The 19032-nt window shown below is 49.7% G+C and overlaps 1 protein-coding gene across 1 annotated transcript in view; it reads left to right on the top strand.

The window, feature by feature from the left end:
* LOC144100904 (uncharacterized) overlaps nt 1-16813 on the top strand; it is a 113287-nt gene extending 96474 nt beyond the window's left edge. The window contains exon 3 of the mRNA XM_077633816.1: nt 16422-16813. Coding sequence (XP_077489942.1) covers nt 16422-16561 — 140 coding nt within the window. The 3' untranslated portion in view covers nt 16562-16813. The remainder of the gene's footprint in view (nt 1-16421) is intronic.
* Nucleotides 16814-19032: the final 2219 nt, after the last annotated feature.

Below are 19032 nucleotides of genomic sequence, written 5' to 3'. Positions count from 1 at the left end.
GACATAGCTATCGTGCCTTAGATCCATGCCATTGACCTAGCATTCTGTGTGGTATCTGTTTTTGTAAGCAAGCAGTTCGGTGTTTAGGCGCTTTGCGGTTGCGGTTGGTTCAGTGATGGGTGAAACGAAAGAGTCGTATGAGTTTGAGTTTCCATTTGGTTCGCTTATTTCCAAATCTTTCCTTGTCCCAGACGCACTTTCAAGAACCGTGAGCTCTCCTGATACCGGGCAGGCAGAAAAAAAAATGCAGATTATATAAGCCAAACTATGCATGCAAATAATGCCTTCCCATCGATTGCCCGTAGAAGGACCTTGTAGTTTATTGAGGCTATTTCATCCCTCAAAAGCCGGTGTAACCGTGGCGTGGAAGCATTAGACTATAGAGGAGACAGCCAGGAACCAAGGGTTTCTTGAAAATTAAATCGCAAAATCGCGATTGTGTTTTGAACCCTTGCTTCGTGCCCGAGTTTCCTCTATGTTCTGCAAACACAACCGGAGGGACTTCCGAGGGACTACCGCGAGTGTTGATACTAGCGTTTGTATATTATTGTATTATATTCCTGTGAGAGATCCCGCGTTAATCCCTTCGTCGATGGTGTTTGCAGAAACGTCACTGCATCGTCAAAAAGCGAGGTGTTTGAATCGAAAAAAAAATAATTCTCGCTCACATTACAGGTTACCACAGTAAGCGTGGAATAAGCTGCGTTATTCCAGCTGGCTTTTCAGTCGTATAGCGTCCGTCTTCAGCGCCGTCACTGGGCAGTTGTAGTAAGCGGAGCGACACATTGGTTACGATCTGTTCTTGAGCGCCCTGCCTCTATAACGTGTTATTACTTCGCAACGGATAGCGACTTAGGTTACCTCCGTTATCCTCCCTCTGACGTACATAAGGGCGGAGAGACGCTAGGGCCATGCGCACTCCAGGATACAAAGTTACGTCTAGCGTTGTCCTTAGACTGGTTTGCGCCGCCCGTATCGTTAGTCGCGGCTGTTAGACTACGCTCAAAGATAATAACCAGTGGGCGGAACTTCTGCGTGCCGACCCTAACGATTCAGAAAGAGATGGAGCGTTGTTGAAATGCCCGTATAGGCCATTACGTAATATTTCTGCCATAGCGATGGAGAAACTGCGGACAGCGCGCAAAGACTGTGCCTGTCTGGGCATACGCGAGCTGTCGCATGCAACTGTAGGCGCTGTCGAAACGATGTAAGGTGTAAAAAACTGGCGTTAAGCGAGGTTACTCGTGCGTTACGTTTAGAGTAGCGCAGGCCCACTGAGAAACGCGCTCTACTCACAAAAGCGGACCGGAAAGGACGGGGGTGCCGGAGGTAAAAAAAAAAAAGAGCAGACCTAGGAAACTCATCCAAACAAGAGGGGAATGGCCCACACTGTTTGCGTGCTCGGGTGGTATACCGCGTAATCAAGAAGTTGAATTGCGGACGAAACGTTAAGTACGTTCGCTAATCATCCACTTTTTCCGAGTTCATTCAGGTTAAGTTCATGTTTATTCAGCACAACTTGTGGCTGCGGGGAACGCGACAAAAAGGCTAGCGACATCGTTGGCGTGACGACAACCACGCCCCCTTACAGGCATCAATGGCGCCGCACTTCGTGACACAGGTTCCTGTGCCGAACAAACAGTATGAATCACGTCTCCTTTCCCCTTTTTTTTTTTACACAGAAATGCATTCTTCCAACAACTTGTGAAATTTTCGGCAGCTGTTTTGCGTCTGCAATGCAAAATTCATATGGATAACAATGTAGATCTAAGCTCACCATGAAGACCGTAAAGACCACCCATTCCACATCTCTAACAACGTACTACAGTCTACACACCTTGTACATGACGATGTAGCTAGGAGACTAGGTTAATTTTAACTAGGTAAGCTTGGAAGAAGAGGGAGAGCAGACGAAGAAGAAACTAGTGCGAAAGAATACATGACGTTGTGAGCCCAATCGGTCGGCATGATTTTGTGCAGGTCGCATACCTCGCTTTTCGTCTGTGTTTGTGCATACTGGACGACGTGTGAGCATCCAGATGAATATGCCATCGTCAAGAGAAGAGTACCAGAGTCGTCGTCTTCGACGCTTTCTCACGCGCGTCTGTGTGCTCGCTGGTGGTTCCGAGTGGAGCCGGTGCGAGGGGGGGGAGACCGTAAAGGGTGAGGGGGCTGCCAAAGAAGTGAAGAGATGCGCGAACCCCGCCGCAGAAATAAAAGGAAGGGGCGAGGAAAAGACGTCGGTGCAGGCAGCGCCGACGCGGAAGCAGGCAGCAGGAGATGCCTCAGCCACCGCCGCGGAGCAGCGCCTCCCTCCCAGCACCGCCATCGGAATGCGGTCCTCCGATCGCTGTCACGTGACCCCTTGCGCGAACCGCCCCGCCACTCCACTCCGCCGCCGGTCGCCGCCGCGACGTCACACATCCGGGTTCTTTGGCTTGCCGCCGCCGCCGATGCCAAAGAACTAAACTGCCGTCCGTGCAACCCCCCCGCTGCCACTTTAGCCGGCCAGCTAGGCTCCCTCTCTGCTGCTGCTCTTCTCTGGGAAATGGTGGGAAGAAGGGGGCACTCCTCTCCGCGCACTTGCCGAAACGTCGCGGGCTTCTCTGCGCGCGCACGTGTGTGTATGTGCGTCTATTTGTGTGTTTTGCGCCCCGCCATTCTCGACGGCGAACGGGCATTACTTACGTCGCCCGGGTAGGCGTTGCTCGCTCCGAGGCGTAAGCAAATTGGGCGGACCGTTTAGTTGTCTTTGCTTGGAAGCGGGATGGAACGTATCCGCAAGAGGTGAAGCCCGGGAAACTAAACCAAAAAAAAACGACTAGAGAACAACCTCGAAGACCGTGTAGTGTCCCTTGTAAGTGGCTGCTTCTTGTGTCAAAAGTACGCGAATGACTTTCCAGCCTTTTTGGTAACGTGTTGCTCGGCATCGCAGGAGTAGCTGCGTCCAGGAGGCTTTTTTTTTTTTTAAGATTTACGCCGACAAATCGTCACAGCAGCACGTCGTAGTAGTAGTAGCACTAACAGAGGTAGTAGTAGCAGTAGCATTAGTAGCACATCTGTTCGCAGCAGTAGTGGTTGTTGCTGTGCATTAATGGCATTCGGAGTAGAAGTAGCAAATAGTGAGGCAAGCTATAACGAACTCTGCATCAGATGGATAATAGGGCGAAGGTGTTGACTGTTTCCGCGTTTATTTATTGCTTGTTTGCAGAAACTAGGGATAAGTGGAGGCTGCACCGTATGTACACCGTGCGTATTAGAAGACTGCGAGAATGATCAAACGGGTTTTTCTGTCGAGTAGACTCAAGATGCAGTCCCGCTATTTTCATCCTATGTGGTGGAGGAATGCGTTTCACGGCAATGCCTGCAGAGAGTAAGGACACATTGACAAAGTGGCTGGATGCGCACCACAAATGCACACTATATAGTCTAGGCTGTCATTATATTGCCTCCAGCACTGACCCTCGTACGTTCTACAACATAAAAGTTGTTGACTCACATACTTTTTGCTGCGTTCTGGTGCGAGGAGACAACCGCGGTGGTTGCATGCGCCCCCTATCGCATCCCGTGTGAGTAGCCGTATATAAAGTTATCAGTAACGTGACAGCGGCCGCCATTTTGTTATCCATGGAACACTGCGGGCATTTTGTTGTCCATGGAAAGGCTGCAGGCGTGTGTAATGGGATTATGGCCACTTGCTCCGAGCTGGACAACAAAATGGCGCCTTTGACGTCACGTGAATACCCCTTATGGGCTACGCCCACCAATATCCATGGCCTAGCACCGAGCTGAAGGAGCATGCATCAGTAGCATATACATATAGCTGCAATATTGAAGGGACCACATAATCCGCAATCAACCGATGATTACTCCATAAAGATGAGGGTAAAAGGATGGTTTTTCACCTAGTTTTTCTATGTACTAATGTCGTTGAGACATTTTCAAGCCCAGTGTAGAAGTAAAAAGATAATGTCGCGTTCTTTAGAATTTGGCGCCCAACGTGGGTCTCGGAAGCGGTGACAGCGAAGCAGGTGTTTTTCCCCACGTTGGGCGCCAAAGGTGGACTCGAAGCGATGACCGCGCAGAAGGTGTTTTTCTCCGCGCTTGGTTTTAACTCGTGAAAGCCCTTATAAAAACCGCCTATATTCTTTTTTACAGGCTCTGTTTCCTTCCTATAGATATTTCCTTTTGTCTATTCATAGTCTGTTGGATCTGTCTATATAAACTATGTAGACTTTATAGGCAAAGCTAAAGTTTATGGACAGTCTATACACTGTCTAAAGCTATTTCTGAAAGGGTAATGCCAGTGCATTTTAAAGGAGCGACTCTCATTTGACTCGACACTTCCAAGAAGACGGTTATAGGCAGACAGGGCGCCTAGCGTGGGTGAGTGTCTAATATAGGCAGAAATGTTTAGCGATTTTTCTGAAAGCACTCCTTAAGTAGCTCCCCGGTATTCATAGTTCCGCCGTCCTAACATGACTAGGCGGAGGGAGGCATAAGGTAACGGTCCATTGTCAGTAAATATCAGAATGAAAACATGTGTGAGGCACTGAGAGCATCTATCCCCTACAAAAATGTCAATAGATAGTGTGCATACTTACTGTTTATAGTGTTACCGTCGACAATCGGTTGGAATTTTTGCGAGAAATAGACCCTTCAGGCCGGATTTGAATTGTTTTAGTACATATTATACATCTACCGTGTTAATGCATTGACTTCAGTGTCTCATAGAGTTCACAGACACGGGTAGGAAAAGGCCTATGGTGTCAGATTTTTCTCACCCAAAGCTTTCGTACGTCTAAATCACCCCTCTGCAGCCAGTAATCCGCCACTCCGGAGCTGGAAAGGCCGCTTGTATCCCACGCTCCAAATGCGCGCGTTCAATGGAAATTGCCATGCAAGCCGCGTATCCGTGACTAATTCAATACTAGCGAACGCGCAATTTCGCGAGCTGTCAGATGGACACGCCTGTTACTGCAGCGGGCACAATCCTGTTTGAAAGCGAGTGTTGCCTCTACTGCTGTGAGGTGCAAATCCTTTTCGCGTTCCGCCATCCACTCGAGCACACCCAGTTTGCCTTGAGCCGCCCTTGCTGCGTCTGTGCGTATCTCATCGTGATTGCTTTGAACATACACGTGCACATTCGCACACCAGGCCACGTCCCAGTGGCGTGCGATCACTCCAGCAACCAACACTCGCAGTTTAACAAAACCTCCCACAGACGTAGTTCGGCGCCGTCTCCGCCAAAGTCTTGGCCACTCTTCAAGATCCGCTATCTCAGGTCCTCTCTTGGGACACAATGACAGATCACCCATTGCGACACGACAGCGAAAGACTTTGACCTCGCCATCGTCTTCGGCTCTCTCAACGCCAACACCTGCCCCGCCGCCTCTTTGAATACGCCGCGGCGCTACGTACACGGCTATCTACTACACACTAATACGCACAGCGAGTCACGCCGTGACGTCAGCGACGGGCTATTTATCCTCGTAGTCACCTCTGCCAAATAGTCGCGTACGCACCTTGAGTATGCAGCGTAACGTAGGTTTCTCGGCTTGCCTGCCTGCCTTGCTTTGCCCGCTCTCGACTGGCGCTGGTGACTCATTCCACGCTGTTTTATTTATTTTATTTCGTGACCTTCTCCCCGAGGCGCCCGTTACTCGATGTCACGAGCTCCATGAATGGAGCTGCTCTCAAGCTCGCTGTCTCGTTCATTCATTCGCAAAAAAAGGCGACACTGACTAGGGCCAACAGAAATTAGCGACCGTTCACATCGCGTGCCAAAACCACGGCTGAGTGCGCGCTTGGCACCAGTTTTTGAAACGCGCAGAAAAGGGGTGTGCACTTTTCTCTTACAACGCGAAGGAGGGTGGGAGAGGGGGTGAAGAGCAATTCGCTGCGCGCGTAGTGTGTGTGTGTGCAGAGTGTGAGGGAAGGCGTCATTCAAATCGAAGCCAGTTAAGGCTTTTTTGGCGGCGCGCGCTCGTCCGGCCTTGGATGAGTCATTCATTCACTCCTTGGCAATGGACGAAGCTTGATTAGCGGCCCGGCGCTGACTCGGAGAAGGAAGGAAGACCAGGGAAGGAATGAATGAACCGAAGCCACACACACACACGCTGTGGGCATAAATACTCGCCGCTTTGCCAAGCGACGCTCAACTTAGCAGCCGCTGATTCTTTTATGACCTAAGAGACAACAACTCGGATGCTTGGCGTGACTGCGTGGTGAATGTCGGAGTTCCTGCGGCGTTTCTGGCGTGAGTCATCGTGAAACGTATACGTGCCGATCAGCGGTCAAGAACGCCGATGGGCTGAATGGAATGTTTGATTTGAAGAAGGAAGAAGTGTTTGCGCCGAACGCTATAGACGGTCGAAAACAAGTCCAGGTGCCAAGTGGGAGAACGTATAGAATGGATTTGAGCGGTGGTGCTTGATTCAGTGTTTGCGTGGGCATTCTTGTTGCGTTCCTTCGGCTTGACTCATGTTCACGCGCTTGCATGGACCATCAAGAGTCACGCTTCCTCAGTCAACTGTTCACAGTGACGATATATAAGGCGTTCGGACCGTAAGCAGCTGCACTTGCCAAAAAATGAAAGGAGTGCTCGTTTGTGCAGCAGCTGAGGCGGGGTATGTTCAATATCGAATTTGTATGTGACTCATCCCGATGTGCTCTTGGCGTGAGCACGAGGCTTTTCGAATTTTTTTTTTTGTGCTAAGCGGCATCTTTACCGCATTTTACTCCCCTCCCCTCCCAACGCCGCATGGCTGCGCCATAACTGCACCACATGGACCTCAGAGCTATATCTGTCAGTAGTAGTCGCGAATCATCCCGCAGGACAAACGCATCCAAGAACTGGAGGTTATTAGAGTCACTGGAGCTAGAAGTTATCGTATTGGCGCGCCACTTGTGGCATTCAGATGAACTGCAATGTAAGAGTTGCAAGACTTCAGCAGCTCTTGGCTGCTGTTCCCATAGGTGGTGCAACCACTGCTATATACGACCACATGTGGCACATTTCAGACAGCGCCCACACTGTCGCCATAAAACATACCGAGGCCGATGTCGGGCTGTACGCTGTGTCTCAAGCTGCATAACTAGCCTTGCGAGTCAAAATTTCTCTGAGTCCCAAGCCTGAACGGCGTCCATGGATAGCTTGCTGCGAGTCTCACTTTACAGGCTGGGACCTTCAGGTCAAAGGCGCATAACTCAGTTCAGTTCATATAGACTGGTGGCGATAATATCCACTACGGGGCTACGAATGCCAAGTGGTCTATATAAGCATCACCGACAGACAGAGTTCGACCGTGAGTATCTGTGAATAGAAAAGTTAACTTCAAGCCAGCGTAGCGTCGAGCTTGAATGTCAAGCATGCTTGATGGCACAAATACGAAGCCATGCAGTGTCGAGAACTACGCAAAAGTCTGGCACTTTCTAGACCTCGCTCTTTCTTCCAGACTTTTTAGTCTTACGATGATTCAAGCTTTGCGTTTGCGCGCCTTCCAGGACATCTTAACGTCGGCGACATCAGTTTCAGGCACATCGTGCAACATCGTAACGCAATATCGTCGAAGGCGATAGCTTGTTGTGTATGGGGTCTTCGCGTTTGTCCCTCCTTATTCCATGCTGGGTTTATTTCTTCTTAACTTACAAAGCCAGCAGCGCACCTCTGTTCGTGAACACGCATTATCGCTACTTATCGAGGCACCGTAATCGGAGCAGTTTCCTGTTGACCACCTCCATAACCGTTCCTGGCCGTTGTCGTCATATTGTGAAGCATGCTTGCTAAACACAGTGAGATTCGGTGTCGTAAGAAGTAATAGTAGTGCTGTTTAGAAGAGCTTTAATTTCAGCTCCCTGATAAATGGCTCAAAACACAGTTTGAAGAGGCTGGGTAGACGGTTACATGCAGCAGTTTAATAAGTCTCTTGTAACAGATAGAGCAAATAAGTAATACACGAAAAAATAGCAACATAACAAATGCGTTACACAACGAAGCTATACCGTAAGAATACAAACATACATTAGTCGGATGCAATAACAAGATACACGTGGTGCACTATATGGCTAATAATAATTGGTTATGAGAAAAGACGCAGTAACATGTAGTGCGAAAGTTAGACAGGAGGCAGCTTATTTGCAAGCTTAATGCTAAGCTTCGATCCTTCTCACCCCCCCCCTCCTTTGAGACTTTATTTTGCCGTCTGTCGCTTATTAACGCTAGTGTGTTAAATGCCCCGTTACAGAGAAAATTCGGTGTCGGCTTTGTGAGCGATAAATAGGGTGGCGTAGGGTGGTCCAGGCAGCCACCCCCGCAGAAGCAACCTAGGTGGGCAAGCTAGGTCACCTTACCTTGTGGGTTCATCACAACCTACACATCGGATTGTTGGCAAACTAACCACCCTGGCAGCTGCCAGTTAAATTAATGCTTGACCGGGAAGAGTCACTCGGGTCGCACAAGGCCCCAGCACCTGCCATCGCAGTGCAGTGGCGAATCCCTTAATCGCTCACTGCACCATTGCGCAAGGAGCGGTATGAGGACTCCCAGGGACATATGAACGTAAAGTTGACGATGATCAGTTCCGCATATACGAGCATGAACTCGTTTACGCTCTCTTGTCGCATCCTTAAAGCGGAGCTTAAGGATGAGTAGCTCCTGTAATGCGCTGACGCAAGGCAGCGCATTCTCCTCAAGGCAAACACGACACTAAGGTGAATCATGTTTACAGGATGCATGCTCGATGTGAAATAAGAAGGCTGTTTTGAGGCCTGTGGCACAACTTTGATATTCAGCGCTGAGAAATCTACGTACCGCCCCGGAAATGTTGTAGACGCTCCTTCGCAGTTCGTATTTGCGACCGCTGACCCGGGACGCCGGACCCTGCTGTCATCGTTTCCTTCTATAAAATAACCCCAGGCCGTGACGCCAGATATAATGCATGTCGTATATGCAGCTCAACTCGCACTGGTATTGAAAGAGAGGGGTCGGCCTATTAAAGTACTGAGGTCGGCTAATGGTCGTTGGCCTACGTCACGCCAACGGGTGGCCCTGTTCCTGTACAGGAGCTTCGCACAGCAGCCCGACTATCACCAGTCACCGCTACCGTCAACATGCGCATGCCGGAGAACGTAGCCGTAGCCAGGTGGGGAGGAGGGTGTGATGAAGAAGAAGAGCTCGCACGACACGCGAGCAGATGAACGGAGGCGGTGACGTCAGCTGTGTCGTCACCGCGACGAGCATCAGCAGCCACAGCAGAGGCAGCACTGCAATTCAACCTCTAGGGTAGCTGAGTCGACGTCACAGGATCCGGTGGCATCACGTGCCCTCCTCCCGGGGGGCGACGATACAGGGCGCGTGTATCGGAGGGAGAGAGGTATAGAGAGAAAGAGAAAGAAAGGAGAAAAGGAAAAAAAGCAGCAATGGCACTTATGTGACGTCATCAGCCGGCGGTGGTGACGTCGCCGCCGCCACCGAGCGATGAACGAAAGAAAGAGGGTGAGGGGGTCTATTGAAAGAGAGGGCATAGGAGGGAGAGGCTAGCAGCAGTAGCAGCCGGCTGACTGAGACCACCGCAGGCGCCCCACGTGACCGGGTTTTCTCTGAATGGCAAAACCTCCTCGCCTAAATTCCATCCTCCTCCTCTCGTTGCACCAGCATGAGAAGAAGAGGAGGTTGACGCTCTTTTTTGCACCGTGTGTAGAGAAGAGGGGGAGGAGAAAGAAAGGGTGTCGTGGGAGAGGGGAGAGATGGAATTCTGCGGAGGAGGAGAGAATGGTTGCTGGGGCGTCGGCTGGAAGGGGGAAAGGGGGGGGGGGGTGCGGCGGGGAGGAAGCCAGTTTCGTGTGTCTCCGGTTTGTGTGTGTGGCGGGGGGGGCGGTTGGGGTAGCTCTGGGCTGTTTGTGCCGCGCCGCCGCTGGGGTGAATGAACCAGCAGCCGCCGGGAGGCGGCGGTTGTTGTCGTGGGGCTTCCGCCGCTGGCTCTCCTGCTCGCTTCGTCGGCCTGGGAGATCACCTGCTGTTCGCACAGGGCTCCCTCGCTCGGTCTGTTCTGGCTGGTGCTGCTGCTGTTTGTGCTGGCCGACACCGCGAACACCCCCGCCGATTTCTGCATTCTCCCCCTCGACTTCTCTTCGCTCTCCCTGCATTTCTATCTATCTGTGTGGAGAGAGAGAGAGCACATTCCTGCCACCTCGCCTTTGGATCCTTCCGCGTGCTACGGGATGCGTCTTTAGCACGGACGGGAACCTGGTGGGCGCTGCCCACTCAAGGAGCTGACTGTTTTGTAATCTGTTCTTTCCGCTTCTGCGTAGCCTGTGCTGATAACACTAATATAGTATACACTTGTACGCATATACAGTATGTAGGAAGCAGAGCAGATACTGCTCTCATTACGAGAGGTTTACAAAGCCGGAGGCCCCGAACAGCAACAATAGCAGCTTTAAAGTCGGTGCGTAAAAGTAACGGAGTGCGTTCACAAAAATGCTCTAAAAAATTCGCACATTTTTTTAATCAAATGAGAGTGTGGCATGACACGCTACAGCGATCACTTGGCATGGCATGTTCTTTACTGAATTAAAAACGCTCATGTGTATCGTCTTGAAAGAAATTGGCAACAATGGGTGCAACACTGCCCTTTCCCCCGTCCCTCCCCCTCTTTACGGAACACGTGGGTGATCATGATGATGATTATGATACCAGTGGAACGGAAAGTTGAGCTAGTTCGTTTATGATTCCCACTCCCTAGCGTGGGTCCTGTGTAAACGCTCCGTTCAATGTAACTGTTCTGTTTCTTTCTGAATATTGCTGTTGATAACGTTTTTATCAGAAAATGTTGACTTGTTGACGTTATGGTTGGATAGCTCTTGAACGGCACTTTTTCCCTTAATACGACGCCACGACAGCACGCCACAAATAGACTACGACGCCACAACAGCCCACTTGGGCTACCCAAGATGAGGAGCTCAAAAGGAGTTTTCGCTTAGAGTAGTGAGCAGTAAAATAGAAGTGGACAGTGTTTTTCAATATAAATGCCAATCACACAACATTTATCTGCAAATTGGAACGCAGTAGTACACTCTGTTTCCTAATGGCTTGAACATCCACCTCTTATTATGTCGGAGATTCTGGGTTCGGTCTCCACAGCCAGCGGGTACCCACCGGTTTTCCAGCGGGCGCAAGATTTCCCCTTGCTTGGTGCTCGATCTCTATGTGGTGTCATAATTAGGTCGTTTATCTAGTGTCGCAGAGGCCTGCTTTCTTCAACGAACTTGCCCTTGCTACATTGAAGCCAAATCATGATCTCCTACTGCATACCGTCTCGTGCCTTGCGCTCCTAGCTTCATTTCTGATGTGACCAAGGTATGAAAGGGAGTAAGTACACACATGGAACGGGGCTGACCACGAAATGTCACCATTTCACCCTACAAGCTGCAAGTGGATTGCCGACTCCTCCGCCTACGCGTGGAACCCATGTCAAAATACGCGGAGCGGTTGTAACGCCACCAACTTGTTCTTACAGTCCGTCCGCGTCTACTCGAGCGTTGCATGTCCTATGCCTACACCGCCGCGCCTACACCTTCTATGCGCACCTCATTCCGAGGCGTCGAGAAGGCAGTGAGACGTGAAGGAGGAGGTGAGGAAACAAAAAAATAAAGCAAACGCACTTCTGAAGGTGCTCAGGCGCCCTCTATACCGAGAAGCGGCTAACTAGAGCCTCCTCTTCAACTGTGCGGTGAGGCCCGCGGGCGGAATGCGAAACACGCGCTTTGGGAAAGGAAACCCACATTTCTTCGTCAGTCCGCGAATACCCGCCGCAGCCTCTCCGCTGCTCCGTTTGCTTGTTTAGGGGTGCTGGGGGTAGTATCCGTGGCGGCTACAGCTGGGAGTGCGAGGAGCTGCTTGAGTGCAGTTTGTGTCTTCTTTTCACATATCACTTTCTTTCTTTCTTTCTCTCTTTCTTCCTTTCTTTCTTTCTTTCTTTCTTTCTTTCTTTCTTTCTTTCTTTCTTTCTTTCTTCCTTTCTTTCTTTCTTTCTTTCTTTCTTTCTTTCTTTCTTTCTTTCGTTCACGTTTCAGCGCCTTTTTGGGACCAAAAGTGGAAGAATTTCGGGTGCAGCCATTTTCCTTGAAACGGGGAGCGGGGCTTCGAATTTCTGTGTTTGTTTCCTTGGTCGCTTGTTTATTCTCCTCCTCTGCGTGGACGTTTGTCGGGTGCTGCTGAGGGGGAGGGCGACCAACCCGGACTGCTGTCCATGCAAGCGCGCCAAATCCCGTACTCCTAGTCGGATAACTTCTAGTGCGCGCAGTCCAAAAGTATCCTCCCATGCCTGTGCGTAACACTGTTGCGTTTGTTTAAGGCATACATAGTTGGTGGACCTCTGTCTATAAAATGGAGCAATTAATTTTTGCCGCAGCGTTCGTTTTATCTTGAGAGCCGAGGCAGCGAGTCATTGGGGTTTCCGCCGGAACTATGTGGCTTTTAATAAAAAACAAATAAAAACAAAACAAAACAACAACAAAAGAAACCTGGAAAGGTTACATATAGGAAGGCGCCGAGTGCGTCATAACTTCGTCTAATTTTTTTTTTCTTAGAAGCCTTCGCTATTCGTTTAGGTCCGTGCGAGTGCTTAAGAGCAGCAAGCGTTGCCGCTTCCTCTCTCGTTCTATTTCTCTCTCTGTCTCTGCACTCAGAAACAAAACAAAAATAAAAGAAAGGGAAAACATATCGAGAAGTGAAGCGGAGCCCATGGAACAAATGAGAGCGGAAAAGACGCCTCCTCCTCGCGTTATAACGAAATTTCGCCGAAACCGAAGCGATCTCATGGCGACAGCCCTTACCCCCGTCGGCGCCTCTATCCGACGCCCCCTCCTTTGCAACCTCTCTGTGTGCTCTTGCGTCCTAGTTGTGGGAGAGACTGCGGTGAACGACGGGAAAACAGAATGCAGCCCCTTGATTTCAGCTCGCTTCAGCGACGTTAGTCTCTTCTCCGTCAGGCTTACTGCAACGAAGCAACGACGAAAAGCACTCTAGCCCCCCCCCCCCCCTCCCCTCTCATTTCTTCCGCCTATTTCCTTTGTTTTCTTGGTAAGCTACCGCGTCTACGACGTCGAACGAGTCCCCCTAGTTGTGTATTTGCCTCAGTACACCTGTGCAGTGCTGTGAACGCATTATATGACACCATCTTTTGAGCACAGTGTTCGTAGGAGGTGAACCTAGTAGGTTTCCTCCAGCTGTTTATTTATTAATTCAACAATGCTTCAAGCACTTATTGCCTCCTAACAACTGACGGGGGAGCACTCGGAAACCTTTTTTTTTTAAATAGAGAACTAATAGGGAGCAAATTAAAGGGGGGTTAAAATGGCTAGGTAATCATGCAGCGTCGAGGTAAATGCCTCTAAAACATTACTTTCGACAGCTTTCTGCGTTAGCCCATACAGCTCTGAAAAAAATACTTGTAAAATAGAAACATTTAAATCCTTGTGCTTAAATGCATCAGCATAAGCATCAGCAGGGTACTCCGATCATTTTCCCACGATTAAAACGAGCCCCGGCACGTGATGCACAGGGCCAAGGTAACGGGGCTTGTCAACGTAGGTTTGATTATTGTACTATACGTTACCATCTCACATTTGGCTGCATGCGTACTTTTCATTATTGGTGAGGCTGCATGCCTAGCCAGCCAGTGCGCCGGCCGCACAGAGCTCATGTACTGAAGCTCTTTCAAGAGGCAACTGCACTTCCGTACACACTCCCTCCTCATTCTTGTTAACTTCGGCGGCAGCGATTAGGTTAACGCCACTTGATAGTCGCCCGTTACTCTTGAGATTAATTAAAGGTCGCACTAATGTGGCAGCGCCGGCCTCTTCAGACCAGCTGATTGTCGGCTGCATCATGATGGCCGCTACAGTAAGCTTTTGAGCATTTTTTTTTTTCGGCAGGGCGCTCAGGACTAGGAACACATTCTTTCCAAGCAGATTCCAATGTATGCTGAAGCAGCGAGTTGTTTAATTTATGGGTCTTTCTGAGCACGCATTCTTCACCGTAACACATGGAGCCGAACAGGGTTAGCGCAACCCACTCTCCACTCTTTATCCCTAGAGTTATCGGAATCTTTCCAGCCCCGCTTTTGTACCCCCGCCTGGCTGGCTAGCCGGCGACGGAAATCAGCCGTCGCCGGTGTTGCAAGAGCGGACAACGACTGCGAGTTGCGTCGAGCCGAGCGTCGGTGGGAAGCCGGCGTCGGGAGGGGGCGGGGGTGGGAGCGGGGGGGAGGTGGTAGAAGTTTGGACGCGGTACCTACCGACGCCAGCGCAAGCGGCTTCTCACAACGTTGGCGGCGCCAGAGCCCGACTTCGTCCGTAAGTTAGAGAGAGTGGAGGGCGTTGGGCACTTGTTGCTAGGCGCGATGTTCCACGGCCGCTGGCGGCGGCCTGGCCTGCCCCCCTCCTGCTTTTTTTTCCTCCTCGCTCGCCGGTGATGATCCCGGGGGAAGCCTTTTTGGCGTCGAGTGTGTTGTGCGCTGCTTAACGCTCCGGTGTGCCTGCGCAACAGTTGCGTGCAGTGTTTTTGTTATCATCCGCGCTGTTCACGTGCTCGCGCTGGCGTCGTCACAGGATGGAGTCAGAGATATCGACACGTGGGCCTCTCTTTGTGTGCGTGGATGGTGTGTATAGCGGCTCCGTTAAGGCTAGGCCGAGGAGTGGGGCGATCGTGTGAAACGACTGTGAGGTCTGCAATGCGCGGTCTGCATCAGTGTGAAGGTAGTACATGGCGGTCGGTTTTACGTAGGCCAAACGGTAGTCATCAAGGGGACGCTGGTAAATTGAAACTGACCTATATACTCAGTTTACGCCGTTCTCATGTCAAGCAGGCTGCTCTCACCTAAAACGGAGCATGTATGAGCTATAAAAGCGCAAAGAATTGAAACACAGGTATTGCCGCCACCGCGCATTTTTACCAGCAAGCTGCTATGACGTCATTGGTTTTTGTACACAGATCTCTGACGCCGACTGCACGGCCATCCGCTTTCGGCCAATAATCACACAGTCCAAATAGTCCTGACGTCACCATCAACGGCACGAGTTTGCACTGAGTTGAGGGAAAATGTACTGCGTTCTAAACTACGAATTTCTCTGCAATTAATACTTTCCTGCCCAATGAACATTGAGAGAGCCGCAAGAATCCATACAGTCGGATTCTACTGAGAACAAATATATTGAAAGGAGTTGTTGTTTTTGTGCCCCTAGATAATTCCTTCCGTCATTATCACGCGCTCTTCAGCAAAACTGACGGTGGTGCATACAGCGTCCAAGAGGCTACATACTCATGTGTGTCGTGTTTAGTCTTATTTTAGAAATATATTTCAGCAGAGCCCGTTATCGCCGGTAGGTTAAGACTAAAGTCGATGTAATTGCGTTCATCTTATCACCTTTATATATTCATTCCGACTCGACGCACGCAGTGGGCGCTTTGTTCGCGACCTTCGATGCAATGCCAAGTTGTTTGTGTTCCACCCTTGTCGGTGGCTAATGCCAGGACTCTCCGATTATCCCTTACAAAATTTCTTTAGACAGTCTATAGACTGTCCCCAGACTTCTGACTATAATGTCTATAGACTTGTAATAGACAAACCCCAGAGAGCAGCTTATAGGCAATACAAATCCCATAGACAGTCTGTAGTCAATCTATAGATTTATGGCCATACATTTTTGTAGACTTTTGTCTATAGACAGTCTATAGACCATGAATCGAGCAAAAGAAATATCTATATGAAGGGAATATACTCTATAAGAAGTCTATAGACTGTCTAAAGACCATTTTTATAAGGGATGTAAGTTGTGAACTACCCCGCAGGGTGATGGTGGTGGAAACTTTTATTGCCAACGATGATGTAAATGGTGGGGGCGAAGCACCCTACATGACACTAGGATGCTCCCTCACTTTGAGGAGGCACCCCGCAGGGGGCGTGGATGAAAATGCGGCGCACTTTTTCGTAAAAAAAAAACTATGTGATTAGCCGCCTGTTGCGCCACCCTTCGACATTCAGGTGAACTGCCGACGGTGGTTCGAAGGACCGTAGTTTGAAAGATGGACGTCGAGGAACTACGGAACATAGGGCGCTAACTATAACTCGCTGCTCCGCTCACAGAGTATAGCCCCTGTCTGTTCGCCGCCAGAAGCAACTAACGTGCCCGGGTAGCCACAATTTGTGCGCGGATATTGATTCGGAATTTGTCACCAACTAGTGAAGGGCCACAGCGGCTGTCAACTATGATGTGGTTTGATACAAAAACTTCGAAGCTTGAGGTCATGTTCTGTACGATCCAAACTGTACTTTCATGCTTTTGCTATGTGCTCCCTTCTGCACTCTTGGTCGGCAATATCTAAGTTCTTTTCTTGTTCTGTTCTTTTTTTTTCGCAGAGACCCAGCAGCCACTGCACTGGATGTCTCACGAGAACCTACCATGTTCTATGCCCACGTGCATTTCGCGGTCACTTGCCACACTGAGTTGGATGCCAAGTGACTTCGGTTACAGTCATCGTATCCGTGGGCGGAAGTGACGCTGCCAAGCTCGGTGAGAATGCTGCCTAGCAACTTGGGCGCGCCATCTCTATAAACTGGCTAACATCACGAATGGCTTCGATCCACTTGAGCTGTGAATCCGAAACTATAACCGACAGACTTGTGTGCGTGTCAGTTTCTACGGCGCCTGATTCCGCAAAACCGAAACTATGTGGCCGGTACACAAGTGAAGTCGCCGTGACGTCAAGCACTAACGGACGTCGCATTTAGGAATACCGCTAAACACTGACCATTGCTATTGCGAGCAGTATCAGTGAATGCATGGAGCGCCCACACTGAAGCTGTGGCTATACGTCAATAGATTACCGTTGTCAGACAATCTAAATTGCTTGGAATGACCACTGAGGAATGGCTTTATGAGTGAAGGGGATTCTTAATTTGTAGAGGGGGAATGGGCTATCAACAAACGAAACTTTCTGACGGACACTGAGGGCGATTCCACCGAAGTTTTGAATGCAAGTAAAATCCGATAGTGGCTCTGTGGGAGTTTGGTCGGCACCAAGACAGGAACATTTTTTCCCGCGCCGCCCTCATTCAAACAAGTGACCTTAGTTATGACGTCGCGAGCATCGGGTACTCCGTGATCGCGGTAAGGAAAAGAGCAGGAGTGAGAGCTGGCCTCAAAGATCCGGAATTCAAGCATCAGAAGTCACCGCAGTTTGCCTCTGAAAGCGGCGTATAGCGTCCCTACCAAGCTCTCTCCCGATTTCTTTTTTTTTATGTAAGTTCTGTTTTAATGGAAAGTAGCCTCTTTTTCATTAGAACTGGGTAATCAATGGGCATCGGCTGACTTCAATTTCTCGTCAATGCTTCTTTAACCTGGTGATGCCTGAGCCGCGGATGCCCAAAAGACCTTCTCCCTCGTTTGCTACTCAGCTTCTCATTAGCCGCGTTTACATGAATTCGACCGACGTCGAATTCAGTTTTCATTTTGAAGGACATAGCAGGTTTTGAGAAGGAAAGACGTGGCTTGTCCTCTACTCTCATCCTCGATGTTTTTGCACTCTCCCTCAAAAAGTGGACTGGAGTCGACTTCTGTCGCATTCGTGTAACCGTCGCTAGTGACGGCTTCTTTTACAGGAAGATGAACTCGCTGGCCAACTGTTCAGAACACTCAGAACAGTGAGGACCGTCAAGGCAGTGGAGCAAAGAAGGGCGGATACCCTGTATTCTAGAGGGCATTTAGGATTACGGTGTATTACATCTCCTATGCGTATAATATACTACATATAGGACATCCTGTATGCTATATATATATATATATATATATATATATATATATATATATATATATATATATATATATATATATATATATATATATATATATAGGATACACTTGTGTTTTCGATATAGTACATACAGGATAACGATGTATCGTATATCTCATGTATATAATATGCTACATATATGATATCCTATATGCAGTGTAATAGGACCCATAGGATATGTTGCCAGACGCAACCCTAGTTTTGTTACGTCACTTGCACCTCGAAGTTTACCTTGGGCGCTGGGAGTTTCGTGCGAATCTCTTAGAACCAGTTGAAATTTCGTGTGTACTTCAGGCTTGGCCGCAGGTTGGATGGTGGCACTGAGGTATATACTTCTACACCGAGAATTCAGCGGCATCCCCCTTTCCTGCCGGCATCACTGAGTGAGAGCGCCCGCAATGAGGGTCCGAACTTAGCGCATGTAAAAGAAATGCGAAGCTTCAGCGTTTCGATTGCAATCCGTTTGTGAGGTAAAGCATTGTTCTTCTCATTGGGTAGCCATTCGTGCAGTCGGCTACGACGCAGCCGTGTCCAGTGCTTGCGCATTTTTGAGCATTTCACGGACCGAAATAGCAGCCACCGCTAGTCTTGCGATCCATCACGTGTCCACAATAGGCCAATCATATATGTAGAAGAGAGGAAAAAATCGTCGTGGGCGCCGCTTCGCGCTCGATACCTAAAACACACTATGGAAAATATGAATAACTGCGCAAAAAGGACGGGACAAGAGAGAAGAAACACAGAAACACACGAGACAAGCGCTGTTATTCAGTTATTCATATTTTCCATAATGTCGTACCAACTAGCCCCTCACCGCACTCTTCTAAAACGCACACCGCGCTGATATCGTAGAAACCGTGGATTGAGGCGCGTCCTGGCGGCGGGAGTGAGAACGAAACAACTCTCGGGCAGGGAGGGTCACTTGGCTGGTCGGAGCGGGCAGAGAGGAGGAGAGCGAGTGGGAGACAAATCCAGAAAGCGAAAGTCCTCGTCGATGTAGAAAAACACCGAAAGCAAACGTGGCCTCTTCGGCGTGCGCGAGCGGCAGCCACGTACCCTCCTCCTCCGCCTCTTCAGCTGCTACAGCTCTTCGGCGGCGGGGAATCCTCGCATCGCATTTATCCTTTCCACTCCTCGGCCAACACGAGCGGCCGGAGTCAATGGTCTGCGTCACTTCC

The sequence above is a fragment of the Amblyomma americanum genome, chromosome 8, assembly GCF_052857255.1.
Source record: "Amblyomma americanum isolate KBUSLIRL-KWMA chromosome 8, ASM5285725v1, whole genome shotgun sequence".
In the NCBI taxonomy this organism is placed as follows: domain Eukaryota; kingdom Metazoa; phylum Arthropoda; class Arachnida; order Ixodida; family Ixodidae; genus Amblyomma; species Amblyomma americanum.
This window is presented reverse-complemented; position numbering and strand designations above follow the sequence as displayed.